This window comes from Aphanomyces astaci (assembly GCF_000520075.1).
Source record: "Aphanomyces astaci strain APO3 unplaced genomic scaffold supercont1.1, whole genome shotgun sequence".
Taxonomy (NCBI): Eukaryota; Oomycota; class Saprolegniomycetes; order Saprolegniales; family Verrucalvaceae; genus Aphanomyces; species Aphanomyces astaci.
Window position 1 is genome coordinate 2,421,204 of NW_009798264.1, and position 27,352 is coordinate 2,448,555.

A 27,352-nucleotide genomic window follows, 5' to 3' on the forward strand; every position below is an offset into this window, starting at 1 on the left:
CGTGACGTACATTGCCCAATCACTCTCAACTTTGATTGATATATGTCTGTCAACAATGTACATAGTACATCCCGTACATAGTACATTACACAGGTACAAAGTACGTTTTCTTCCTTGTCGAAGTCCATTTTCTCCCCCTCTCAACTTCCAACATGTCATTTATGTGTTACCATGTATGTACTGTACTAGTCCACATCTAAAGCCAAAGCTAACAACATCATGGCAGCCCTCGCTACTCTCCAAGGAACAGCGCTACACCACCGATAATCCATCTTGACGGGTCGCCGGCCACAGGCAACGAGATCTCCACCAACATGCGCTCTCGCGACGTCGAGTAGTACAACGGGACCTTAATGTACGTGTCTTTCGCGTACGGCTCTCGCTCTTCGTCTCGTGTATACGCAACGTAGCACGTCGGCACAGAGATGAGTTCTTGTCCGTCGGACGTTGGTTCTTGCAATGTACCACCTTCGAAGGACGCGCCTTGCAGCAACATGCCTCCAATAGCGAACCACTCGATGGACCCTGACGTCGTCTTGTCCTTCTCCCAGCATGACATGAGCTTCATCCCATCCATCGAACACTTGAGTGCTCGAGCGGCTTGCTGGCGCAGTGCGTTGAGGAACGTTCCTGGCTGCAGCACGTCCGAGAGGTCGAGAGGTCGACTGAGTAGCGTGCCCTTGGCACAGTCCTCCTTCCACTCATTCAATGCTCGCTTTCGCAGCGCGAGCGACCGCAACCACACTTGCACCACTTCGCTGGCCTCCCATCGATTGCTCCAATCTGACGGCACTTGGCCCACGAGCAGCGCCGCCGCAATTGTCTGGATCGCGGGGGTAAGCAGGCCCGTGCCATAGATAACTTTTTTCAAACTTTGCAGACTTTGGTTCACAGACGATGCCAAGTCCGTCGCCGCGGCATTCTCCATCGCGACAAACGCTTCCACGGGGGTCACCACCTTGTCTTTGGGGATGCCACTAGCCGTTGTGTTGTGGTCCAAGTTGAAGCTTGACGTGAGTTTGCCCCAGTTTTCAATCAGCGGCCCAAGCAGCCCCCGCCACTTTTCGCGATCAAACTTGCTGCTCGCTTGTTCGCTGCTCGTGAGCGTGCGCAGCTGGGCGATCACCGCCGACGACGCAGTGCGCTGGACGGACCGCTCGATGTTGTCGGGGAGTCCAAACATGCGCGGGGGATCGTGGTCCGGGAGGTGGTCAATGAGCGCGGCAAAGTCGGCTCGCTGGTCGGACGCTGGCATCTTCACACCCTTGCACAGCGACGTTTTGCCACTGAGGACGTCGTTTCCAAAGTACATTTGAAGGTAGCACCGGAGGACGCGCAGGTCGTATGGGTTGTCGATGCGGCCGCCGTAGATGGCGTTCTCCATGAGCCCGTGGATGGTGTCCCAGTCCATGTCCTTGGCCTGACTCAGGCTCTCCATGACATTCAACCCCGCCCGTAAATCGCCAAAGCTAAACTCGTAAAACTTGGTCCACCCCTGCGGCATGTAAGTCCGGCGTTCTTGGAGCAACGAGTGGAAGAACGCGAGCAGAAACAGCAACTGCATGCGCTGGGGGGACGCCGGGCCATCGATTTGAAACGTCGCGTACGTTCGCTGGAGGTTCTTCTTGAGGCCAGGCGGCGACTCGAACGTGACCTTGAGGCTCTGTTCGAGCAGAATAAGAGGAAACGCATCGTGGCTCTCTGTGGTGCACCACAGCCGGAACTTGCGGTGGGGGGTGAGTCCGTTCAGCTCCTTCTCGAGCACCACCAGCCACGCCACGACCAAGTGCAAGTTCTGCAGACACAGCCACTCGCCATTGTCCGCCGTGGACCGGAGTAGCGCGAGAGCTTTCTCTTGCTGCCCCCCGCCCATGGCCACTCCAAAGTAGTGGTCGCGGCCGACGATCTCCGTCGCGACTTCCTCGAGTTCCTTGGATGGGTCTGCACCTGCGGTCGTGATGAGCAGGACCGGCGTGACGCTGGATGCTTCCGTCATGCACAAGTCCTTGAGGTCGAGCGACGGCGGCGTGAGGGTCTTGACTTTGAGCAGTGTGCAGATGAAGTTGTGGATGGCGGTTTGCAGGCGGTCGGGACGCAGCGCCTGTACGAGCACGACCCGCTGGAACGCACTGAGAGCCTTGTCCACCTTGGGGTGGAATGCCACTTCGCAGTCGATGGCTTTGGACCATCGGAGCCACACGTCGGACGAGTCAAACTTGACCTGCGCTGCCAGTTTAGGAAACGTGTCGACAAACAGGTTGTAGCTGTCGCGGCGATCGGGGGGCACCCAGTCGGGTAGAGCCGTCTCCTTCTTGATATCTGACAGCAAGTCCCCGACAAAGTACTCCCATTCGTTGTCTTCAAACGCTTCGGGGTGCATGCCATGGATCAAATGGAGCCCAAACATCGGTCGGTGTTCTTTGAACAGCGACCGACCCACAAACATGAGTACTTTGGTCTCAAGCATTGGTGACAGCCGCGTGATGCGCTCCTTGACGTTGCCCACGTCCATTTTCGTGGTTAGCGTCGACCGAAACAACCCGATGAAGCTAGCCAGGGAGAACCGATACATGTGGTTCACACTATGCAGCGCCTTGACGAGGAAGAACAGTCGCGCACCGTCCCTAGCAAACGGCGCGTAGATCGCCCGTTGTTCGTCCAGCTCTTCGCTTTTGACGGCGGACTTTTTCAACGCGCTTTCAATGTCGGCGCTTGTCGACTTCGTGCGCGTCAAGCTCTCGATCAGCGTCGTGTTGTCGAGAATGTCCCCTTCGGACGTGGCCAGCGCCTCGAGCAGCTGTTTCTCGAGAGCCGCCAACTGCACTTTGAACTCTTCTTCGCTTCGAAGGAGCTCGCTTTTCTGGGCTTCGAGCTCCGGCTGTTCGTTTTGAATCGTCACACCGAGCAGCTGCCCTTCCAAGCCTGACTTAGTAACAGTGAAGTTGACCACGTTCACAATCGCTTGGGCGTCGGGGGGGAGCTCCGGGTCCGGGTTGCGCGTCACCAGCACCATGCGGAAGTTGTCGTTGTAGTCAATGTCCTTGTCCCCCAAATGCACGACAAACCGGGGGCCTTGATGGGTCAAGTCCCGACGGATCAGCGGGTACAAGTACGGCTCGACATAATCCACCTCCAGCACCACCAGCGTCTTGCCAAAGCGCACCGCTTGCTCGACAAGCGATACGAAGCGCGGCTCTTGCGACTGCACGACGGACAGCGGCCGCGTCGTGTCTTTGGCTAAGTGGGCTTGCAGCCACCCCGTGGCGGCGTTGGCAGGATCGATGATGAACGGCGTCCGCTCCTTGGTGTAATGCACCACGAGTCCATTTTCCATGCTCAAGTTGTCCGCAGGAAGCCCCATGCTTTTCCACGTGAGCAATTCAGACTCGGAGCTCATGAGTTTGCGGTACTCAAACGACGTGGACGACTCCATGGCCGCATCCCAACTCTTGGACACCGCCAGCCGTTTCGTTTCCGAGCACTGGCCCAAGAAGATAGTGAAGCCGGACGCCATGAGCAGCTTCATGGGAAGTTCGACGACGCGATTCTCGAGCTCTTTGACTTGCGCCGACCATCGCGTTTGCTCTCCCCCCAACTTGCCCAGCAGCCCCTGCGCCTTTTGCAGCGTCGACTCTGCTCGTTCCAGACCCACGCGCAAAATTTCCGCTTCTTTCGTCTTTTCCCCAAACAGGTGCTTCATCTCGTCCACTTTGACGTCGATGGCTTTGAGTTCGCCTTCACACGACAGCAGCCGCGCCTGTGATGCTTCCAACGACCGCTTGGCCTCTGCCAGGTCCGCTTCAAGGGGCTCGATCTTGGCGATCACGACGCTGTACTTCATGTTGGCCTTGACCCACGTGGCCAGCGGGGCCGCGGCCACACTGACGCGGTAGATGTTTTCGTGCTCGAAGGAAGATGATTTGGCCTTGAGCAGCTTGGTCACAGCCTTGGAGATGTCGGGCGTGATGCGTCGGGTGTCATAGTTTTGGATGTCTTCCTTGACGCCGCGGTTGCCGAGGAACTTCTTCATCGAGTTCCACGACGTATCTTGGATCCCCAGCAGCATGAGCACCGCCGAGAGCACGTCGTGGATGGGCTCGGGGGGCATTTTCAGGGACCGGATTTCGTTGATGTTGTCGCTCTTGATGTTGCCCACAGCCTGCTTGGCCGACTCGAGCACCGGCGTGATCTCGCTCAGCTCGTCTTCGATCTCGCGCTTACGGCCGTTCGTCGCCTCCTCCGCCTTGGCCAGTTGCTTCTTCAAATCTTCCACTTCGCGACGGTTGCCCGACGCGCGATCCAACGCATGTTTGATCTCGTCCATCGCTTCGTCGGCGCTCACTTGCGCGGCACTCAGCTCCTTCTTCTTGATACCCGCGGACCGGCTGAGTTCGTCCACGGTGGTGCTGGCTTCCACGAGCTTGGAGAGCCCGCTCTTCAAGTGCTTGACTTCGGTCACGAGCTGCTTGGACTTCTCCGTGTACAAGTCTTGCCACGTTTGGAGGAAGCTAATGTATTCGCGCGGGGTGGCGCCATCGCTTTGGACCGATTCGTAGATCAAATGCACCATGTTGAGCAGGAACACTTTTTGCACTTCGTCTTGCAGGAGCTCAGACGATGTGAGGAGCATCTCCGGAATCTTCTTGAGACTCGACGCACTCCACTCGCCCATCCACACGATCGTGCACCGCGTGTACAGCGCCGGGTTGCTTTCGCACCGTCTCACAAACTGCCCATGGCGAGAGTCCATCCCCAATACAATATGCAGAAACGTCTGCACCCTTGCGACAAAGAACTCGTACACGGTGCGGTACGCAATCGTTGACTCCATCATTTTCTCCTTGAGGGGGCCCAAGAGGGGCTCGAGCTCTTCGTGGGTGTACAAGCCGGGCACTTCCCCCGCGCTGAGCAACGAGTTGGTCAGTTCGAGAATCGCGTCCTCGACAAAGTGGTGGTCCTCCAAGTACAGCACAGTGTGTTGGCCTTCGACGCCCGCGCTCACGAGCACCGTTTTGAGGTCGGCTTTGAACCCGGAGGCGGTGTAATTGCGCGTCAAGTTGGGCGTGAACAGCTTGTATCCCAACATGTGGGCGATCAGCGTTGTGGCGGTGCGGCGGCCGACTCCGGACTGACCGATCAGGAGCATGGACCCGCCGGCTTCCGATAGAATGCGGTCTACCATCGCCACGTGGTCCAGAATTTCGTCAAACAGCAGCATATGGAGCTCCTTTTCTTCGCGCTCGTACAAGACGATGCCTTGCGCCATCACTTGAGAAAAGTCCTCAGTCGCCATGCGCCGCAGCGGCACGAGGGCCAACTCGTCGTCCGGTCGCTTTTGCCCAAGGGAGGTAAAGTACGCGTCTTGAAGCTTGGCGTGGTGCCGCCAGTGGGTTTTAAGAATCGTGTTGAGCGCGGCGTCGAACTTGGACTTAGAGTCGGCGTCCACCAGCCGATCCCGAAACAACCGTCGGGCTTCGTACGCCAGCACGTCCAGCACTTCTTCACCCGCCAAGTCGTACCGCAGCAGCCCAAACGTCCACCTTGTCAAATCTCGCGGTGTAAACAAGTAATGGCGGTGGTCATCGACGCTGAACTTGGCTCGGATGCTTTCGTACAGTTCGACCATGGACCGCGCCAGTTTATCGCGGTTGGTGGCGTCTTGCAGCGCACTCACGGCCTCGAGGAAGGTCGAGTAGACGGCCGTGAGCTCGTCCCCCGTCGGGTAGTCCATGTACGCGACCCGGACGATGGCGGTGAAGCGGGTGGACAGCACGTGTCGGCCGACGGTGGTGGCGGCGTTCATGCTCGCCACGATTTGAATCCGCTCGATGCCGAGAAATTCCAAGTTGGGATCGTAGAACCCCTCGAACGTGATCAATTGCTGCAGAAACGCAATCAGCATGCACGTGTCGTACTGATCTGGCTTGGGCAAATTGATGTCTTTCAGGTACAGCACCAGCCGGTCGCCTTCGCGGGGCCGGTACACGCGTCCCTTGTTGGTCGAAAACAACGAGCAACTCTGCGCGATCTTAGCGATCACGTGGTCCGCCGTGGTCTGGGCGTTGCAATGCAGCACACAGAAGCTGGTGCCCTTGGTGGCCAGGAACGCCTGGCGGATCAGCATGTTCTTGCCTGCGCCTTGGGGTCCCACGAGGATGAACGGCGTCATCTTGTCCACCCACGGCGCCACCGTGTGCAGCCCTCGCTGCATACTCACGGTTTGAATCACCGACGTGGATGAGATGACGGCGCTGCTGTCGTCGTACGTCGCGCGCTTGGTCTCGTAGGCGGAAAAAGTCGACCCAGAGCAGAAACAGTCGAGTGGCGCGCTGATGTCTGGTGGCCGCTCGTTGGCGAAGAGAAACACTGACTTTGCAAACGCCACTCGATGGGCCATCGACAAGTTGGCCCCGAGACCTCGAATGAGCGCGACGACGAATTCCGACCTGGTGGCGGAGCCTGTGACGTGAGACAACCCGTTCATGATGGTGCCGACGGTGGTGGTCGCGACGGTCTTGTCAAACCTGGCCACTTCGTCCAACGCCAACACAAACAACTCGTCGATCCATTTCGACAAGTTGGCGCTGTCAGGTTGGGTCTTGAGCCACTTGCTCACCAACCGCTTCATGTCCATGTCCTATCAAAACACATACAAGCGCCAATAGCATGAGCATGTTATCGAACAACTTCGGCGACGGCAATTAAACATGATGGGCGATATTATAATAATAATCTGCATGTCCAGCAGTAGGTCGCAACAGACATATTCCACTCCACTCATATTGGGAGACTTTTCGTAAGGAATTGTGAACATATTTAGAACTTCGTGTAGATAACATACCTCGTCGGAGAGGAAGATCATGCCCATGCGGGAGATGGTAGCCGGGGACGCGAAGCGTAGGTCGTGCGTTTCAAATATAAAGTTGACGTTTGGTCCAAAGTTGATGCGCTCGCCGTTGGGCAGCGTCAGGAGGTGGTTGTCGTCTAGCACAGAATTCAGCGACTCGATCCACTCGGGGTCGACGTCCCCGTCACAGACAATCCACGATCGGGTGGTTTCCGGCTCCTTGACGACCTTGCGCGCCGCGTCCGTGAGCACGCCGTCGTGCCACTCGCGCGTGTCCAGGTCCATATGCCCCAACAGGCGTTCGCGGGGCATCGACTTGGGGTTCATCACGTGCGTCTTGACCAGCTGGCCGCACTGGACCATCGCCGTCTGGAGGACCTGCCACACGGTGCTCTTGCCGCTTCCGGACGGCCCGACAACAACACACCCCATGCGCTGGTCTAAACTCTCCTTGAGTTGCAGCATCTTTCGAATCTGCAAGTCGTCCACTTGGCAGCTGAACGGCTTCTTCTCCATGACGTCGCGGATTGCCGCCTCCAAGTCGCCGCCGGAAATGTCAGCCGACGCGATGCCAGGGAACACGTCGCCAATCAGCGCGAGAAAGCGCTGCGAGTCGCCAAACGTTAGCTTGGACAACGTGTTGATGCGCACGGCTTTGATGAGGATTTCCGTCTCCTGCGCGCTGGTCATCCGGCCGGACACTTGTTTCTTGGCCAGTTGTAGCAACTTACCAGCGGTACTCAGCACCGCCTTGAGCGCGCGAAGCCCCCAGTCGTAGTGTTGCTGGGGAGTGAGCAGTTGGCCGCTGAGCGTGTACAGCGACACGACTTTGGACGCAATGTCTTTGGCTTCTCCGAATCCTTCCGACGACAGCACGACTTCAGCGATCAAGTTGTTGTCTGGCCGACCCATGGCCACCGGACGAAAGAGCGCCTTCAAGTTGTCTGGTAGCTTGGACCGGCCTCCGTAGCCCTTGCCAGCAGGGTTCAACGTCACGAAGATACCCGCGTTGAAGTCGACGTCCACGTGACGGTTGAGCAACGTGATAGACGTCACGTGGTTCTTGATGGCGTCTTGGATGAGCTGAATTTGCTGGGAAATGGCAGACAGTTGATCTTCCTTGAGCCGATTGAACTCATCAAAGCATCCCCATGCCCCGCATTTGACCAACCCAATGAAGATGCGACCCATACTTTGAAAGTCGATGCCTTCGTCGCAGTTGAACACAAGCACTTGGCGTCCAAATTGCCCCCCCAACGCCTTGACGCTTTCCGTCTTGCCCGTCCCAGCCGGACCATACGGATTCCCCCCAAACCCCATATGCATCCCCTGCGTTAGCGTCAAGTAACACTTGTCCGTTAGTGGCGTGTGCACCAGCTTTGGTGCGTTGCCTTGGTACTCGTATGTGTAGGCGAACACGGCGTCGTTCATCTTGATCACGCACTGGTTGTGTTTGTCCAAGTAAAAACGCAGTTGTTTCTGCCACAGCCAGTCCGTGAGCGTTCGCGTATTGACCAACTGGTCGCACACGTCGATGTGGTGGACAAGGTCCAGCACCAGCGCCTTCACTTTGAGATGCATCAATGGTTCTTGGCTTAGATCGAGCGACGTGAGCTCTCGAAGGGTGTCCTGCAGCATGGCTTTCAAGTCGGATACAGTGCCGTTCTTAATCGCGGCTTCGCACTGCACATTGAATCGGATTTGTTCAGCTAAACAAAGCACTTGCGACGGATACTCGGCGTAGTCTGGGCTGGCCGTCCCCGCGGCTTTGACAACCAGCAGCTTGAGCGTCTTGCGCATTTCACCCGTGAGTGCCTCCAGCCACTCCTCCACAGCACTTGTGATCGTCACGGGCGAGTTGAGCACGACTTTTTCTTGCGCAGAGCTGCACATGGCCACGATTTGGTCCTTCTTCTCGCTGAATTCTACGCGATGGATGCCTTGGTACAGTTTCTTCAAGTGCGTTTGGATCACCGCAGGGTTCTGGGACTGGCCCAGAATCTCCAGCAAGTCCTCGTCCCCGATGAAGTAAAACCGAGGGAACCGCGACCGCTTCTCTTCCAAAAAGTCGGCCAGCGCCTTCTGACACCGCTCCAGCTGGTCCACCATCGTCGTGAGGCGGTCCTGTAGCTGAGGAAAGAGCATCTCGTCCGCCAAGTTGAACAGCTTCGGGTCGGTCTCGACGGACCGCATGATGTCGCGGAACTCGTCGTCCACGCGCTTGAACCGTGAGGCTTCTGACGGTAGCGCGCCCTTGCCAAAGATCGGCTCCAAGTAGACCCACTTTCGCTGGATCAGGTTCAACTGAACCAGACACTGGTCCAACAACGCCATTTTGGTCTCGTACTGGCTCGCTTGGTCGGCAAACGGCTTGAAGAACTGCGACTCCTTGAGCGACGCCAGCAGCGATTGGTTGTCGCCCAATTGGAGCGTAATGTCTACACTCGACTGAGTCAAGCCCAACCCTAAACACGATAGAGAGTCGTACCTTTCCAGTCCTTGATGATGCAGCACGTTTTCCCGTCTTGTTCGTGGAGCAGCAAGGCCAACTCGGCCGTTTGAGTCCACGCCCGGAGCTCTTGCAAGGCGTCGCGGATGGTCACTTCGCCCTGAGCGCGGGCGTGCAGTACTTTAACGAACTGCAAAGTCGCCTGGGCTTCCAGTACGTCCAAACATTGAAGGAAGTGGCCCACCGTCAGTTGCACCAGCGACACGCCCTTGGCCACCCCGAGTTTGTGGAAGAGCTGCGTCCAGTGCTCCTCCTTGAAAGGGTCGCCCCGACACATTTTCAGCGTTGGCATAGCGCGCTTGATGTGGCCGCAGTGGTCCAAGATGCGGTCCACCACCCCCGTGTGATCGAGGGGTTTGAGCTTGTCGCTCCACTTGGTCGCAACGTCCGCCAAGTCAAAAATCTTTTCACGAAACGTGATCCAGTCTTGCTGGGCGATCACTTCCACTTCGGCATTGTATTCCTTGTACATGGACCAGTTCAATTCCACGCGGGCAATATCACTTTCGAGGGCCGGAACGCCTACAACACCACACAAACCAACGACTGGTCAGTCGCTATTGACAATGCCTACTCACTGGTGGCTACAGGGAATGGAAGGCTGGCATCTCCACGCTATAAACGATAGGATCCACCGAGGAAATATGTGATAATGTACCGTCGAACTGCGGCAACGTCATTTGAAAAGTCGTGCAGTTGTCGACCAACGTTGTCGACCTGTGCACGATCTCGTTAAACTGTTCGCGCCATTCAACCATGGCGTCGTAGATCTTCTTGACCGCGTCGTCTTCCCACGTCGTCACGTCCACCGGTTTGAGTGTGTTCCACCGCTGCGAAAACTTTTCAATTTCTTGGTTGCACTCTATGATCTTGGCTTCGATCTCGCCCTTCAAGCTCTCACGCTGCTCTTCGATCATGTCGTTGAACGCTTCCAGAGCGATCTCAAAGTTCTCCCACTTGGAAGGGAGTTGCGACAGTCGAAAGACGACGTCGCTCGTGTCGATGCTGCCGCCGGCCGAGCTCAACAGCAGCGTCTTCTTCTTCTCGGCTTTCTGGACCAGCGCCTGAAACGACGGTTTGTGGCCATCGATGGCCTTCCATTCGGTTTTCGCCTGACCGATCTCTTCAATACTGTGGGGGCGCTTGTTGAGTTTGTCCATGGACGAGTCAAGAAAGTCTTCCACAAGCTTCAAATGACTAGTTAGACTCTTTCGAAGGCTGAGCAGCAGACTGTCCTGGAGCCGGCTCAAGTACTCGTCCAAGCTCGACTTGAACGGCACGAGCGACACGCTGATGCAGTCCACCTTGACAAAGTCGGGAATTTTGTCGCTGTCTTTGCGCTTCGCCTTGAGCGCTTTCAAGTTGACGTCCCAGTCGTTGACGTCGCCGAGCATACTCTCGAGCATCGCGTCCAAGTCGGATGCGTGCGTCAAGTACGTCCACTGGTCGTAGTCCTTGGTCACGTGCTCCAATTTTGCAAACAAGTGCTCGCCGTTCTTGTACACTTGGACGATGTTGGCTGCGTTCATGTCGCACATGCTGGCAAAGACGTGGGGGTTGGCAAAGCCCTTAAACATGGCGGGGCGCCCGATAAACTTCTTCATCGCCTTGTAGTAGTTCGCCCGCAGGTCTTCGATGGGGGGCTTGAACGCCAACGCCCCGCGCTGGGGAAACACCAGCTCGACTTTGATTTCCGGCAGGTTTTCGTTCAAACTCTCGAGGCCGATCTGGTACCCTGCTTCGAGCACCTTGTACAGCTGGTAGTCCCAAAAGAGGAGCCACTTTTTGGTCAAACTGGGGTCATACTTCTTGACGGTCGTCGTCACAAACGCCTTGATCGTGTCGAACTTGTCCTTCCACTTTTCCGGGTACCGCAGCAAGTCGACGTCCATGAGCACGACTAACTCTTCGCTCACCTTGTCATGCGCGCGGCGCAGCTTGCGGTTCTCCACTGACAGCGCGTCCGCCGCCTGCTGGAGTTGGCGGACGTACTCTTCGCATTCTTCCAAGTTGTTCCACGTCACGTCTACTGGTTTCTGCTTGGACGTGGTGGTTTTTGCAGAAGCCGCGGCGGACTTGACGCCCGGGCGGCGCACAATGTCTTCGAACGCGACCAACGCGTCCAATAGCATGGGTTTCTGCTCGTCGATGATTTGGCTCTCCATGTTGTTGTAAAAGTTGGCCACCTTCTTCAGCGTGACGCCGTACCGGTAGTACTTTTCCGCTTCGAGTGCCACTTGGAGGACCCGCGGCGGCACCCATGGCGCACGCTGCTTGCTGCCGGGGTCCGTGGCGTTTAGTTCCGTGAGTTGACGCACGTCCCGCAGCAACGTGACGAGAAACTCGCTGTAGTTTACCGTCAAGATCCCGGCCTTGTCGATCTCCATAAGCCGACCGCTGAGCTTGAGCGATGACTCGCTCGTGCTCAGGTTTTCTTCCACGTCTTCTTGCCACGACCGAATGTGTTCGGTGATCGTGCCGTGGATCTTCTGGAGCACTTGGTCGCCGGCTTTTTTCAACCCGCCAAAGCCAGGCAAGTCGTCCAGTACCGTCGTGGCCAAACTCAGGATGGTCGTGATGCGGTTGGTCAGCATCGTGCCCCACACAATGTAGTTGACTTTGGCCGACAGATTCTTCCCGCATGGCGCATCTTCGTTGGCGCGGTTCTCGAAATCGCTGCCCAGTTGGTCGATCTGCGCCATAATTTGGGCAAGGAGGGTATCCCGTTCACCCGACAGCACCCGACTGATTGCCGGTCGTTTCAACAACGCGCGGTACTGCTGCAAGTACCGCAACGCCGTTGTGGGTTTGCTGATCACGGTGGCCATCCGCTCGCGGAGGTTCGCCCCTGCCTGGGCTTCAATCGGGGCCAAGAGCGCCTCAAACTCGTCCACGGTGCGTTGCCACGCGTTCGCCGTGTACGGATTGTACTGCAGCGGTTGCACGCGGTCGAACACGTCAAAGCAGGATGCCGTCAGCGCCTTGTCCGTGCACAGCGACACGAGCTCTTCGAAGGTTGTGCGCAGCCGAAGCACTTCTTCCAAGCGCTTCATCAGCGGTGGTAGCAGTGCGTCGTCGTGGGCGTGGCCATCCCACGGATGCTCGGCGTACGACGGCCAAAACGTTCCGGTCAATTGCTCCATGTACCCAATCCACTTTTCGCACAGCGCAATCGACTGCGTCAGTGTTACTTGCACCGCATGAAACGCGCCTTTCCATACGTTCAACGTGCCTGCTTTGAGCACGATAAAGCTACAAATTACTGTGAATGACCATATCTTTTAAACGACAAAGCTGTACGGGTACCTGTTGAGAGCGTGGTCGATCAGGCCGAAAAAATGCACCATGCGCTTTTGCGGGTACTGTGCCGCACCGTCTAAGTCGGCGCGCCAAATGTCGTCCACCGTGTTGTTGGTGTCGTCTAGCAGCTCCGACATGTCGTCGAACGTCAACGCGTCCAGAGTGCCATATCTCGACTGAATCGCGTCTAGAGAACTGCTGAACTTGGAAGCGCGCTCCCTGTCGCGGCCAGTCATATTATTTTCCCAAAACTGCACTTCGTCTTGCACGGTCACGATGCCAAACAAGTTGACGTCGCCACCTTTGTCGTTGGTGCCCTTTTCGCGCACGGTGGTCTGGAGGCCAGCGTCGAGTTCCAGGAGAACGTCCTTGAGCTTTTGGGATAGGCTGGCGCTGCCCCCGTTGAGCAAAAGAGGCGCGTAGATGTTATGCACGGACTGGAACAAACTATACAGCGGGGAGTTTGTCATGGACGACACTTGGATGTTGGTCGACAAGTTGTCTGCCGTCAAAGGCTGTGGCAGCGTCTTCACGAGCAACACGGCTTGGGATGATGTACCCTCCGCTGCGTTGTTGCTGTCGTCCCATTGCACAGTCGTGAACAGCGATATCTTTTTATCGGCGCCAAGTCGGACTTGCAGGAGGGTGCAGGCTGTGTCGTCCAAGAAGGACGCGAGGGCCTTATCCTCGGTGATCTGACTCAAGTCGGCATCTTTGTCCCGCCACAGAGACTCCAAAAGCTGAAGCACGTAAGACCGACGCACGTCCATGCCTTCGCGCCCCATCCTTTCGCGAGTGTTCCAAACGGTGACTGTTGAAGGTGCAAAACTGTGAACAGGCACCATCCGGAAAATATGCGGAGTGAAGCACTAGAAGTACACTGTAATAGTTGATGATGTGTAACCGTAAACGTTACGTTAGCTGCGGCACTTTTCCATGGACGGCCTGCTGACGCTGGACTTGCATGCTGCGACCCCGTCTACCATATTAGTATTTGAATGACATGTGAACAAACAGTCTGATTTGTCCCTAGCAACATGCAACCAAGTTTGTGGCCATCAATACAACAACAATTACTCAGGTAACGTTAATGAAACACAGTCATGATGCTGACAACGATATGTGCCATAATCCTCATGCAGGAGCTTCAAGGTCCGTCGCTGGTGATGGCTCAGAAGATTATCCTGTGAGATATCAATCGAAGCCCGTTGTGGCGTCGTGCTTACTCGAGGGTTTAGGTGGCTGCTGAACGATCGAGCTCACTTGCGGCAATGCAACAAACGTAGCGCTCATATAGCAGTCCTGCCATCTTATCATGGGTGCATTAGATCTCAAAAAAGAATTGGACAATGCTGTGGCTGCCGTTGGCAAGTCAGATGTCAAAATTATCAAGTCTCGACGCTCACCGAAACGTGCCCAAGTTAGCCCCATTAAACCCGCCGCCCAAGCCGATGGCAACGACCGGGCGCTTGAACCACCACTCCCAACCCCACCCACACCCCTCAATACCCCAGCCATGGACTCAACTTTGCAACTTGCCAATCCCCATGCCGCCAACACTCTCGGCCAAGAGCCAACGACATTGCCGCTGTGCAGTGACATTCAACCTGAACCATCCGCTGGAGGGGGGAGCATAACACTCTGCTCGTTATCGTTGAATGCACTATGCTCTGTCGATACCTTTCAAACCTGTGCCCAAGACCAGCTGGCCGCCTCAACAATCATCATGCCTCCAGCAATGCCCATCACATGTCACCTCAGCAACGTCACCAATACATCTAGTAGAAAAAACGAGGCCGGTGGTGCAGCCAACCCTGCCTGCACTTCCCACCCAAACGTCAACACAGCACGACTCCAATTGCAAGCATTTGTTCGGGGGTATTTGGTATGTGCTTACTACTACTATAACTGCTATTCCCTCCTACTCGTCCGATTAACCTGTCCTCGTAGGCCCGCAAGCGATTTCGCGCCCTGTTGGAAACCATCTTGTTGGCAGGGGATATCGACAATGACAACGCTTGAGTGTTAACCGAATCGAGGCCGGTCCATCCGCACTTCCAAGTATCGCCCCTTAAACTCCGAGTTGTGCAGTCTTGCTACAATGTCAACAAATAAGCCACAAATGGTTTGCGGAATTTGTTACCTATGGCTGCTTGGGCATCAGAAATGGACGAGCATTGCACCAGCGCATATCCTTTGGCGCGGCCGTCGGCGGCGGACGGAATCTCCACATGGTCAATATTGGCCACCGATCGAAACAAGTCTTTCATGTCTTGCCATGACACATCAAACGGAACCTACACATTCCCTCAATTAAGACGTGCATACACGACAGAAGTAGCAACGGAGTGAACTTACATTTCCCACAAACAACTTGGACGTGGCAAGAGGAGGCGACGACGACGACGGGGGGTACGATGACCTGGGCTCATACCCGCGACTGGGCTGGTCGTACGCGGAAGGCCGTCCATCCCTTGGCGGCGAAGAGTACGCGGAAGGTCCCCGAGTCGGCGGGACGAAAGCAGGTTCATAGGCTTCGAATCCACCAGGATTCTCACGAGAGAGAGGAGCGCTGTCGTAGCGTGGACGAGAAAGCGGCGCCACGCTGGGAGGGTCGTACACGTCGTAGCTGCGGGGAGGGGGGTTGTTGTCAAAGCGCTGAGAAGTCGATGCAGCAGGGGCGTTGTACGGGTCGTAACCTCGCGAACCCCCGTCATACCCTCGGGAGCTAGGTCCAGCATCAAATCCTCTGGAAGGGGTGGTAGAATCATATCCCCTCGAAGGAGGGACAACAGCGTCATATCCTCTCGAAGGGGGAGCAGCATCAAATCCCCTCGACGGGGCAGAAGATTCGTATCCCCTGGAAGGGGGTGCAGAGGAAGTATAGCCCCTGGATGGGGGAACATCATAACCCCTTTGAGGCGCTACGTCGAATCCTCGACCAGATGACGGGCCGCTTTCAAACCGAGGAGGGGGCCCCCGGTCGGCGCCGCGCGAGGGAGGTGGGCCGCCACCCCCCCTAGGAAACCCCGATGGAGGAGGACGGAGACTGCTGCCCGGTCTGCGAGTCGCTTCTCGGTCCTCCCGGATGAACACCTTGCGGTCGCCAAACTGCGTGTCGTTGAACATACGGATGGACCGTTCGGCGGCTTCCGGACAGTCAAATTCAACCAACCCGCATCCCTTGGACCGACCACTGGGCTCTTCCAACACTACAAGTGCCACATGTAATGCTTGCTTGGTCCATAGCATATTGGGAGCGACTTACCATCGGCTTGGATGACGTTGCCCGCTTGTTTCATAAAGTCCTTGAGCTCCTGCCACTTGACACTCCACGACAGGTTGCTCACGTACACCCGTGACGTTTTGATTGGCCCCCCTGCCTGCGGGGGCCCACCTCCACTGGAATACGGACTCGGGCGTCCTCCACTCTGCGAAGGGTACCCCCCTCCGTTCCCAGCGAACGGCAACGACGACGAAGCCGGCGGTGGCGGCCCCATCGCTCCGTCCTCCCGGTCTTCCCGCACGAAAATCTTGCGCCCCATCAGCTCCGTATCCGTCAACGTCCGAATGGCCTCTCTAGCCATCTCCACCGTGCGATATGTGACCAAGCCGCATCCCTGCGACACACACCCGACATGACGACATGATTGACGTGGCATGAGATACCTTCGATCGACCAGTCGCTTCCACCAAGACATCGCAGTGATCCACTTCCCCCGCTCTGCGCATGTGATCCTTCAGATTCATCCACTTGACGTCCCACGACAAGTTCCCCACATACACCCGACGACCACTGTCCCGCGCGGCATGCCCTGCGGAACTACCTACATCAGGAGCCGATGCGTTCGATTGATACCGCCCCCGTTCTTCATGTGGCTGGGGCCAACCACCACCACCACCACCACCGTAGGATGACCCTCGTTGCGGGCTGCTGTGGTACGGCCCTGCAGACGCCATGTGCTGCGATCTATGCTTTGGATACTCCCTAATCTTCCCACCACCGCCACCATAACCACCACGATCTCCATTGCTGCGGTACGCATTGTCCACCTCATTCCCACGCGCCTGCTGCTGCTGCTGCCGAGGCGACCCCATCGTCCACACGTCACTTTGCGATTGTTCGTTACTCGCTGGTAGATGATTGTTCTGGTATCCGGATAACGAAAGGGCTGCGATTTGTCAATTTTGAACTGAATAATAGCCAATCGACGTAGCCTTGATGTCGAAAGGGTGCGTTGTGTCGATCTTGCGATTATTTGCTCGCTCAGCGACAACTTGTATGCGACATTGGACAACCAATGACTACAACATGGCTGCGACAGGTTAAATATTCAGTTGGCCAGTGTAAAGGACGAAAAGGCAAAGTGCGGACCACCGTTTATTTGGGAAGTGGGGGACTCTGAGTGCCTCGGGTGAAATTGATCCAAAGCATTGGTTGGGGAACTGGGAGGTGCATGTGTCCATCTCCACCCGACGGACGAAACTAATCAGCTTCACCAAGTTTGAAGATTGGTTTGGTGTAGTTTTGCATCGCAGCTAAAGACTAAGACATTTGTCCAGGAGCCATTCTATAACGTTCAAGGCTTGAGAAGGTTGGTGCCGACTGTGTTGAAAAGGATTACAGCGACGACATGCTGGTCCCCATTTGGAGGCTACAATTACCCATCGAATGAACCACATGAAGGCGCGAGTTGGTCTCAGTACACCTTGAGCATGTACTATGTTTTACTACAGTATACTCGGTCGATGGTACACAACCACCACCATTTTCACAAGGCATTCATGTAGCGGCGTTCTCGCTTTGTTCAAGTTTACCGTCTCCAACTTCACGCTAAGAAGTCAAAGATGGTCTTTTCGACACCGCTTGGAATCGCTTGGTGTAGTCCTTCCAGTGCAACGTTAAATAACTGTTGCATGTGCTGCTTGTACGTCGTCGCACAATACTCTAAGCCTGCGAATTCAGCCGACCACTCAAATAGAATGCACACGAACCGTTCAGTTCACGCAGGGCATCCAAGCGCTTCCAGTCGTGGGCAATGTCGTTTGGAATTCGATGGTGCTAGTAGTGTGACATAAGTTGGTGTAAAGACCATTGTCAGGAGGTCAAGTATAGTACTGTACTTCGTCGGCGATGTACGGGTCGGCTTTGGCTTGCAGTAGGAGCTTCACCAGCAACGGGTCTCCATGTTGGCACGCGCAGTGGAGGGGAGCTTGACCCTACCCCCAAAAACAAGACATTGCTGTTTTCGAACGTTCGTCTTGTCGCTCGTACGTTGTCGTCTTGGAGGTCGACTGGAGCGCCAAGCCGCAGCAGCATTTCCACCGCTTGTGGCTTTCCCCATGTGCAAGCAGTATGCAGCGCCGTTTGGCCCTGAGAAACCATAATCGATATAACGTAAATAACCACTGAAGCAAAACCAACAGCTCACACCCCCGTTTGTTTGAGGTGGATGGTGGCCCCGTGCGCCACTAACAACGCCATGGTGTCCATGCACTGGTTCTGCGCCGCCACGCACAACGCTCGGTAACCGTCCGTGTCATGGTGGTCAACGTCGTGCCCTTTGTCAATCCTATCTCGATGAACCTTCAGGTAACAGTATGTACTGGGTCCAGAAAGCAGCAAAGGTCACCATCGCTGCACGACCGACGTTTGGTTGAGTGACGCGGCATGCACGAATGCATCGTACGTCGACATACGGTGAAGGTCACTGGTCTGAAGTACCTCGCTTTGACCGCGACCTTGGTCCTATCCGCTTGGATTGGTGGTCGTCTGCTCTGTAGTGACTCCATGGTACTGTATGCTGTCGTTATTACCGTCACGGTTTTGTCGGGGGCGTCCACAACTGTGACAAGTGTCGACATGAACGAATGCACGTGGCAGTAACACCGAAAAGTTCCCGGGGTCGAGAAAGTATGTGAGAATTGCTGGCCATACACTAAGTCGGGCGACTCGACGGCACCGTCCTCGCTTGTCCAAGGGCAATTAGCTGGTCGAATAGAGGAGGGTTGGCGGCTACCTGTTGACAGTGTGCAGACGTGCCAGTGAATTAGCATGCGTCCACGTCACGGATGCCCCTCTTTGCACCGTGATAGCTGAAGGCACAAAGGCAAAGTCAACGATGTGGACGACGGTGGCGGCGGCGTGGGGCGGCATAATGCATACAAAACGATATATATATTGAAACGGCCGCCGTTACGAAGTTGGGTCGGCGAAAAAGTACATGAAGTTGCTGAAAAAGTCAATCAGTTGGCTCTTGGAGAAGCGGTCGCTTCCGTTGTGGTCGAGCTCGTCCAAGATCGAGTCGAGACCATCCTCGGTCAAGTCTCCAGGGATGCCCAGCTCTTGCAGCGTGGTTGCAATGAACTTCTTGGCCTCATCTTTGCTCAAGAAACCTTGGTTCGTCGTGTCGAGCGCACTCCAAGTCTCGTCCATCGTTGCTTGCGCACTTTCTTGGTCAGACATCGCTTTACAGTACAGTATGCAGCTTGATGAACGAGGAATTTGAAAAAGGCTGTATTCATCTATCTATGCTATTAAATGGTTCATATATCATATTTATACTATTAATATTTATATAGTCGTATACTACTACAGTATACTGGTACTACGTAGGATAATGTCCGTCGCTGACCTAGTCAAGAAGGGCAAGCGAGGATTCCGCTTGTGTTTTCGTCAGTGCTGCGCTCCACAATAGCAAAATGGGGGAGAAAGTGAATTGTTATCGCACAGACGGGAGTGGCGTGGCGGGTTATAGAAGCTAACAGTAAGCGAGAACAACTTTAACCCTGAGAGGCTAAAACTGAGGCTTCGGTTACACCGCAACCATCCCTTTGAATAGTACATCCCATGAAACCGCTTGGACCACGGGGATCAACCAATTGAAGTGTAAAAACGTTTTCTGTGTCAGACTTTGGCATATCAAATTGTTTCACCAAAGTTCACGATCACGACCGAAAAGGAATATTCACAAGAGTATCAGTATTGTCAGCTGCAAAAAATCACCCTGTTATTGTTTGGGTGGCTTCGTGTCTCGATTCATAGGACAGTAGGCCAAAAATCATGTTCATCTTAACGTTACAAGCGTGCCGAGCCTCGGTATATTGTGCTTGCTGCCTTGAGGGATCTACGCCTTGGTAGCAATCTTTATTGGTTTCGTGCCTGTGATTTTCAGGTCTTCCAGTATCCAATCCATTTCGCCATCCACAGCGGATCGAAACGTGGCTGCAACATGCAGCGTTCCCCCCGTGTTGGGCGACTCTGCAGCTGGCTTAGCGGGGGCGTCGTTGGCCGTGTCAATATCCTTGTCCGAGGCCGCAACGATACGCTGTTCCAACTCGGCGGCATTTCCTTCGTTTTCGTACGGCTCGTTCGTATAGGGCAGGCTGCAGACTACCGTCAACGCCACGGTTTCCGAGTGATCGTCGTCGTCCACATTGAACGATCCATCAGAAATAATGCACTCGGTGATGGGCTGCGGAATCACCAAACCATCGTTCTTCTTGGCCTGTTTGGCACAAAAGGCAATCAAGTTCTTGTGGAGGCGCGGTGTGCATGTTGTCTGCAGGTACGTGTCGGCGGAAATGGCTTCGTCGGGCCGATTCACTGCAAAGTCAACCATCGAAGGGCTAAACACGTGTGCCAACGTCAACTGCAACGCATGCTTTGACCCGTCGCGAAAGTCGCGGAGGTCAATTGCCGCCTCGGGCACACATGCTGTGGTGATGATGCACATTGCCCTACTTGTGTTCTTGGGTTGAATGACACGGTCCGCCATGAGCTTGTCCACCACAGGGACGGAGAAATTCTCGGCCAATCGGGCCTGAACAGTCCCCACTCGCGTGAAGCCGCCTGTGAACACGATGTTGTACAGCTGGCGCAGCATGTCCAAAGTCAAGTGGTCAACGGTGATGCGCTGGATAATCGACCGGATAAACCACTTCTGGCCAATCAGGATTCGTCTTCGGAAACTGGAAGCGCCATCAAGGACAACGACGGACGATCTCAACGCCCAGCCCAACTGGATGTCTCTCAGTGGCGTGATCTTCCACGTTAACGACGAGAATCTCTTAGGACGCGATGGTTTGTACGGGCCTATTAACGTTAGCGGCCACGACGCCACAGTCGCGGTCAGCGGACGCCTCTGCCATAACGTTAGCCATGATGGTATAAAACGCTGAGATAACAGCCTCCGTCGTGAAGCTGTCTCGCGACACGGACATTGAGGATGCATTCATTGACGACGAGTGCGCCGTCTTCAATCTTGGCTGGCTGAGTATGTGCCCAAGTTTGCATCGTAGGCCGACTTCCAGGAAGCAACGGCATTTGCAAGTTTGGACCGCATGGTCCGCTCGCTGCTCCTTCCAATGCACCACCCCAGGCCACGACACCCTCACGCATCTCCTGGGCTCAAGAGTACGCCGACACGGCTCAAACTATGTCTTCTCGAAACCAAGTTCATTTCATCATCATCGTGACATTCTCTAGATATACATATTGTCCATTCAGCCATGATTTGGAGTTTTAGGTTGATCCGCCGACTCCATCGATCGATTTTTAAACTGACAGAGAGTTAAGAGTGTCGCCCTTCACACTATTTTCATTCACTAATATTGTTGATGAGACAGGTTTGATTGGCTACTTGAACACTATTCTGGGTTTTGATTGGTCGGTCCATTGTCTGTCGAGTTGGTGCTGTAGGCTGCGGGAACAGGCTATAGTTAGTAGCAACGAGAATTCCATGAACCTTGCCAACACAACAGAATGTTCCATCACGCTTCAAGTATAGCTAGAAGCATCTATCACTGGGATCGGCGCGGTTTGTCGTCTGACGTCGCCGAAGCATCTTTGTTGCTGTCCGCCGAACGCCGCATTTTTATCATTTGAATGTCAAGGAATAAAAATACGTGCATTTGAATGAAGACACCCAACTCACCCGTTTCCGGAACTATTATCCGGATAGATTCGAATTTCTCGCGGGCCTTCCATTCCCGGAATGGTAGCGCGCTGATCCGACAATTGTGAAGCGCAACTGGTCCTCTGAAGGCTTACGCGATCTAACAATATATGGCACCAATTGAAGTTGTATGTGGCGTGTGCTGATCAACCAGTTCACTAATAAAACTGTCGAAATGACCAATTCCCGCAGCCTCCTGCTCAATCGATTAACATGAAAGTCAACTTGACCATATAATCATCTCCAAATCTAACTACGGTAGCTGCATCAGTTGATTGTGATGGAGCACGACAAGGGCCAATACCATTCACGCGTGACTGACTACCTCCAACTGGGCACCCACACCGTCGTGCTCGAGGAACTATTATATTCCATCTTGATATACTATTAAGAGTATAGAGTTTATTTCCCAGCCCCTGGTGTTGCCACGTCACATTGACTTCACTTTGTCGTTTGCATTGTAGTCGCTGTTGTTCAAGGTTAAGGATCCTCACTTGCCTCGCTTGTACATGAACGGGTTCGCCACGACCACTCTGGACGGCTTGTCTTGACGTGTACTACAGCACCGCATCATGCACAAGATCAAAGTACTCTTAGAATATTCTTGTATGTTTGATAAGGAATGATTTTGAGCATACTCTCTCCATACAAAACGATGGATGGGTTGATTAGTGAGTCCCGACAATCGTTGTCATGTTGTAGCTGCTGTTTGCCGTGGAAGCCAAGACGGTGCGGCACCTGTCGCCGCTGCTGGGTGCGCTCTGTTTGCCAAAGATGCACAAAGCGATGCCGACCGCGCCGCGCTTACTCCTTTTTTCATGGGATATGAGAGTTTGGGAAATTTCTGCATAACGTTACTTGCCAAAACAGGTTACGGCATAATTTTATGGGGTGGCATCCAGAATAGCCCTTAACCACAAGAATATATATCTATTCGACGAGGGTGATATTGTCCAGCGCGACGGCAGGCAAGTAGTTGCCATCGCATGGTTTCAGCCCACACTAGCTAGACCAACCAGCTTAGAAGTATTGTTGGTCACTGTTCGGTCGGACCTTGTGAGTTATGGATGTACGGTGTAGGAACCATTGTATGATAGAACTGTCACGAAGCGGGGTCTGTGAGAGGTGGCTGCGCTCCAGCCAGCAAATTGCATAATTTTGTAGATATATTATTGGCTATAAGTATTGAAATGTGCCCGATCAAACCATTAGATCTCATAAAAAAAGCAGTCACGATGGCGCACATCGCGCCTCGCAGTGAATACCCAGGTCGCTTTACAACTACCAGCAGCTACAATAGACAACCAGGACATAGTAGCGAATGATTGTATGTACTAAATAGGCTACAATTTATATGTCGTTGCTTGCATCGACGACATACAAAGCGTAGCGTTATAAATTGGTGGTAAATGTATCAAAAGCTCCATATCCCGGTAGGGAGAGAGAGGGAGGAGTCAATATAGGATTTTCGTAAAAAAACTGCTTTTCATTTTTATGGAACCAGCCAATCATACTACTACATTCAAAAGTATACAAAAGTACTGTATAAATTCCTATTAATAGTACATACATGAAATGGCAGCGCCAGTCACCATTTTGCTCCAGAGAGCGGAAGCTAACCCAGGCATCGTATAGAGCGTGTAGCGTGAGCTTAGGAGCATGTAGAGTACTGTAGTTGTAGATACCCACCTAACTAGTCCTTCGCAGCATTCCACGACCGTGCGGCGCGGGTAGCGATCGCTGTGCCCTAGCTGAGCACCACGATTCGACGGACTCAGGCCGTGGAGTCACTCGGAGTACTGTACTGTACTGATCAGAATGCTTTTTGGATCCTAACTCCGTTTGCTTTTAAGCGAATTAAAATACACAAGAATATAATTTGCATTTCAAAATCCGCGAAACAGATTTCAAAATGCTCTATCTTAGAGCTCTTTCGAAGATATTGACTCCCCCTAATGATCTGTGAGGTACTACGTAGTATTATTTTTCTAACGTTAACGTTATAACGTTACTGTACCCGTACTACAGTATCAACGTTAATACCATAGTATATTATCAACACTACCAGTAACTGAGATACAGTTCGATTTCTACTGTAGTAGTTACTAGTAGCTACTAGTCACGGCCGACCCATACAAAGTGCAAGATGAGAAAAAATGGCATGGCGGGCGAGTCGTGAGTCCGTGGGCAGGGCATCTGAGGCATGCATACTATGAGGATACTCATGAGTAAACAGTAAGAGTTATGTTGTCTTAGTGTACTGTACGCAGGTGCAGACGTGTCCATAACTACCGGTACAGGGAAAGCGTGGATCAAACTCCCTGCCAATTGAGCATGGGGGCGGCAACGGACCAAGGTGAAAAGCATTCATTGACCGAAACCACTGAAGCTTTTTAATTACTGAAGCATTCATTACCCTTGATTTTTTAATATATATGACCAAAACAGTTATGATATTTTAATATCATTACTGTTTATAAACTTACAGCTAAAACTGTAAGTTTATTACTAGTATTGAATAGTAATACTACTCCGGAGTACGTAGTAGTAGGAATACTGTACTAGTTATTGGGTACTTTGTGCCCTTTCTTTAATTCTGCAGTTGTGCCCCAGCTGGTTTCTCCAAAGCTGGTGACATTTCCGCTTTATATTGTCCTCTACCTGTCTAGAATTCCCCAACCATTGATACAGTGGTACTAAATAACGATACCAGACGTCCGTTTGGTGTTTTATTGGGGTTTTGAGATATTTATTGGCTTCTTCTGCATTTCTCACCAGCGGCTGGTCGCGGAATAAGGTCTTGGTCGCTCAAGTGAAGTTGAACTTGCGCATGAGAAATACTCTCATTGTCAATATTATTGTTGAACCAAGATACTTCGAGTATTTCTTACTTCGAAGTATATATACGTGTGTATAAGTATACTTGCCTTGCATCCCATTCTAAGTTAACGTTAGCGGGGTAAAGCAATCATTCGGAAACTGGAAGGATGTCAACATGGAGCACCAAGGTGGCTGCCATGTCCGTAGCCGTAGCGACGGTGGCCGTTGTGTCTATATACGTGCACTGGACAACTAACAGATCGACTTCCAAGCGGCACCAAGGACAACGACGGATCGCACTCGCCGACCTCAACGCCCAGCCCAACTGGGTGTCTCTCTGCGGTGTGGTCTTCCACGTTGACGACGAAAATCTCTTAGGCCGCGACGGCGTGTACGGGCCTATTGGCGGCCACGACGCCACAGTCGCGTTCAGCGGACGCCTCTGCCATGATGGCATAAACGGTGAAACCACTGCCTCCGTCGTGGAGTTGTCCCTCGACACCGACATTGAGGATGCAATCACCGACAACGAGCGCACCGTGCTTCAATCCTGGCTCGCTCTGTTTGCGTCCAAATTTCGCATCGTGGGTCAACTGTCAGATCTGTATTGCCATCGAACGTGGGACCAGCTGCGGTCGCGGGTGCTGCACACTCAGTCTGACAGCGCCAACGTGCCTCCATCCTGTCCCCTCGGGTTCGGCACTCGTCTGCGAACTGTAAGCCCACCGGCGCTTGAGACAATGGACGGGTGCAGTCGCTGGATAGACTTCAGCGGCACGCGATACAATGTGTCCGGCACGGCGTCCTTCGGCCCTGACTCCCCCTTTGGCACGTATGTCGGCCACGACATAACGTACGCGTTGGCCATTGGATCACTCGACCCGAATGACCTTGACGTGGCCCTCACCGACGACAACCAGCTCACATTCGCACAGCAAAAAGTGCTGGCACAATACCACCACACATTCCGAACCAATCTGCCAGTAGTTGTTTCATCGTCTCCGTAAATTTTTGCGTGTGATAAATGGGAATTAGTAGCCATCCATTGGTTCCAAATCGTGATTGCAGAGTGTGAACACATACAACAGTAGATATAGCACGAGCAACTATTTTCTGCTCCATCAAACACGCAATAAATATATATATATATATATCCATTTCCGACGTAAACATCCGACCTAAATCCAATTCGCTTGAAAGCTGTGAATCCATGTCAAAATCGCTTGGTTCACGTCTGCATTCCCCTGCTCTTGACCCATGCTATGGTACAATTCCTTGAAGTCCAATAGATCCTTCTTGGCGCACGTGAGGCCCAAGAAGAAGTTGTGAATGTCCACCGTCGGCTTTTTAGAGTCCAACTTGCCGTTCAGCAAGAGCAGCGGTACATGCAGCGAGTGCTTGGTAAAGTCCAGTTCCTTGAACGCTTCGTCCGTGGGGTCGCTCACTTCGCTCTTGTTTTCCTCCTCAGTGAACGTTCGCTCGGTAGTGTCAGTGAAGTCGTTGCCCATGTGGTCCTTAGACCGCGGTAGGAGTCTGTCGCGAAAAGACGCAAATGTCGGCCGCGTGGTCGGAAGAAACGACCGCCACTGGCTCGATATGGTCGTCGTAATGCTGGCCATGATGCCAACGGGCGGGATCAAGTCGGGCGCCGTGACGATGATTCCTTTCCAAGGAAACTCGGAAAGGATCCCGGTGTGCGCTGCCATAACCCCGCCGTAGTACACCCCGCACAAGAAATAGTCCACTTGGTGGTCGCCCATGCGCTGGGCTACACCCAGAGCGAATTGATGCACGTCGTCCACGTACTGGGTGACGCCACACGCGTTGGGCGCTGGAAATAGCGACATGTTGGACGCTTGCTTTTGGAAGTTCACTTCAGGGTTCGGGTGCCTGTACATGGCAGTGGATTCCGACGCGCCAGCGGCCGCTGTGCTCGCCAACGGGCTTTGCTCCAGTGCAAACACGGCGATTTGCTGTGCCGCTAAGTACTTGAACAAGCCTTCGTACCGCAGGCAGCTCTCGTCCAAGCCTGGCAGGAACACAACCACCGCCAGTGGATCCTTTGGGACGTAGGAACAGCAGTGGAGATGCTGTTGTCGAGCATTCGTGACGATTGCTTTGCCCTGGGAGAAACTCACGTGTCGTTGCTGGAGCATGACCAATGTAGAATGAATTCTCTCATACGCACTGACAGTCCGATTCCCATCATCAGAAAAATTCGCATAAATCGGTCAATTCTGCATTCATGAAAATGGAATGGAGCATTATTTTGAGTTTTCAATATTTCGAATGGCATATGAATCTATATTTTGACCAGGGTTTGGGTCATGGTACTTGACTAGTGTAATTACTTGTCGTGCGATTGGCCACGGTGGTATTTATTGCCTTTGGACCTTTGGATTGTACTGTACTTCTGCTTCAAAACCCACCACGACCCTTGCAAGCCATTGCGTCGAATGACCGTATCTATTTCTCCTCCCAGCATTGCAGCAATGTGATGGTAGTTCATCCTTATCCCATCCTTATCCTGATCTCTGACACTCCGGAGTAGTAAAGTCTAACAGTTCAGGTCAGGGCCTCGAAAGTGCACTTCCAGTACACTACGTACCCGGTACTAGTGGTAGTACAAAGTAGTTCGGCGTATATTCGTGCGACACAACGAACCAATGAGCTCTAGTTGATTGGCCACGATAGCATCCGGCATCAGTCGAACCAGCCAAATCGCCAAGCCAGTTGGGAATGTTGTAGTTCCGCTGGTCTGAACCCATTCAGGCCATCGGTTGCCAAAAGGCATACCGGTACTAATACTACACGTATTACCGTTGGAGATGCTCTAATTTATACGTATTAATACGTGTACAGTACAGTACTCTACTGCCTGTTAATACTATTAATAGTAACGTTACCTGTACTAGGTAG

General features: G+C 53.6%; 7 protein-coding genes across 8 annotated transcripts; 3 read left to right on the forward strand and 4 right to left on the reverse strand.

Annotated features, from left to right (window-relative positions):
- Window positions 1-116: 116 nt before the first annotated feature.
- On the reverse strand, window positions 117-13,461 carry H257_00861 (hypothetical protein). The gene is made up of 5 exons (XM_009823767.1): window positions 12,663-13,461; window positions 10,015-12,608; window positions 9,336-9,878; window positions 6,842-9,285; window positions 117-6,637 (listed from the first exon to the last, which is right to left on the reverse strand). Exons 1-5 carry the CDS (start codon window positions 13,439-13,441, stop codon window positions 233-235), a joined length of 12,765 nt encoding a protein of 4,254 aa, XP_009822069.1. The 5' UTR covers window positions 13,442-13,461; the 3' UTR covers window positions 117-232.
- A 131-nt stretch (window positions 13,462-13,592) lies between these two features.
- H257_00862 (hypothetical protein) lies at window positions 13,593-14,678 on the forward strand (the record flags this gene model as incomplete). Its single annotated transcript, XM_009823768.1, has 6 exons — window positions 13,593-13,646; window positions 13,690-13,737; window positions 13,799-13,842; window positions 13,895-13,938; window positions 13,985-14,541; window positions 14,607-14,678. The coding sequence occupies 6 exons, from the start codon at window positions 13,593-13,595 to the stop codon at window positions 14,676-14,678; spliced, it is 819 nt and encodes a 272-aa protein (XP_009822070.1).
- Window positions 14,515-16,774, reverse strand: H257_00863 (hypothetical protein). Its single transcript, XM_009823769.1, has 5 exons — window positions 16,326-16,774; window positions 15,925-16,276; window positions 15,015-15,868; window positions 14,800-14,953; window positions 14,515-14,752 (listed from the first exon to the last, which is right to left on the reverse strand). Exons 1-5 carry the CDS (start codon window positions 16,752-16,754, stop codon window positions 14,682-14,684), a joined length of 1,860 nt encoding a protein of 619 aa, XP_009822071.1. The 5' UTR covers window positions 16,755-16,774; the 3' UTR covers window positions 14,515-14,681.
- Window positions 16,775-17,350: 576 nt separating this feature from the next.
- Window positions 17,351-19,181, reverse strand: H257_00864. Of its 2 annotated transcripts, none has more exons than XM_009823770.1 (8): window positions 18,677-19,181; window positions 18,474-18,627; window positions 18,290-18,405; window positions 18,091-18,229; window positions 17,932-18,030; window positions 17,781-17,876; window positions 17,652-17,718; window positions 17,351-17,604 (listed from the first exon to the last, which is right to left on the reverse strand). In XM_009823770.1, exons 1-8 carry the CDS (start codon window positions 18,811-18,813, stop codon window positions 17,486-17,488), a joined length of 927 nt encoding a protein of 308 aa, XP_009822072.1. In that variant the 5' UTR covers window positions 18,814-19,181; the 3' UTR covers window positions 17,351-17,485. The 2 variants fall into 2 exon arrangements, with proteins under 2 accessions (XP_009822072.1, XP_009822073.1); XM_009823771.1 differs by having other exon boundaries at window positions 18,347-18,405; window positions 18,677-18,826.
- A 460-nt stretch (window positions 19,182-19,641) lies between these two features.
- Window positions 19,642-20,542, reverse strand: H257_00865 (hypothetical protein; the record flags this gene model as incomplete). Its single annotated transcript, XM_009823772.1, has 1 exon — window positions 19,642-20,542. The coding sequence occupies one exon, from the start codon at window positions 20,540-20,542 to the stop codon at window positions 19,784-19,786; it is 759 nt and encodes a 252-aa protein (XP_009822074.1). The 3' UTR covers window positions 19,642-19,783.
- A 3,982-nt stretch (window positions 20,543-24,524) lies between these two features.
- On the forward strand, window positions 24,525-25,596 carry H257_00866 (hypothetical protein). The gene has a single exon (XM_009823773.1). It carries the CDS (start codon window positions 24,601-24,603, stop codon window positions 25,438-25,440), a length of 840 nt encoding a protein of 279 aa, XP_009822075.1. The 5' UTR covers window positions 24,525-24,600; the 3' UTR covers window positions 25,441-25,596.
- On the forward strand, window positions 25,466-26,612 carry H257_00867 (hypothetical protein). The gene has a single exon (XM_009823774.1). The coding sequence runs from the start codon at window positions 25,763-25,765 to the stop codon at window positions 26,150-26,152; it is 390 nt and encodes a 129-aa protein (XP_009822076.1). The 5' UTR covers window positions 25,466-25,762; the 3' UTR covers window positions 26,153-26,612.
- The last annotated feature ends 740 nt before the right edge of the window (window positions 26,613-27,352 follow it).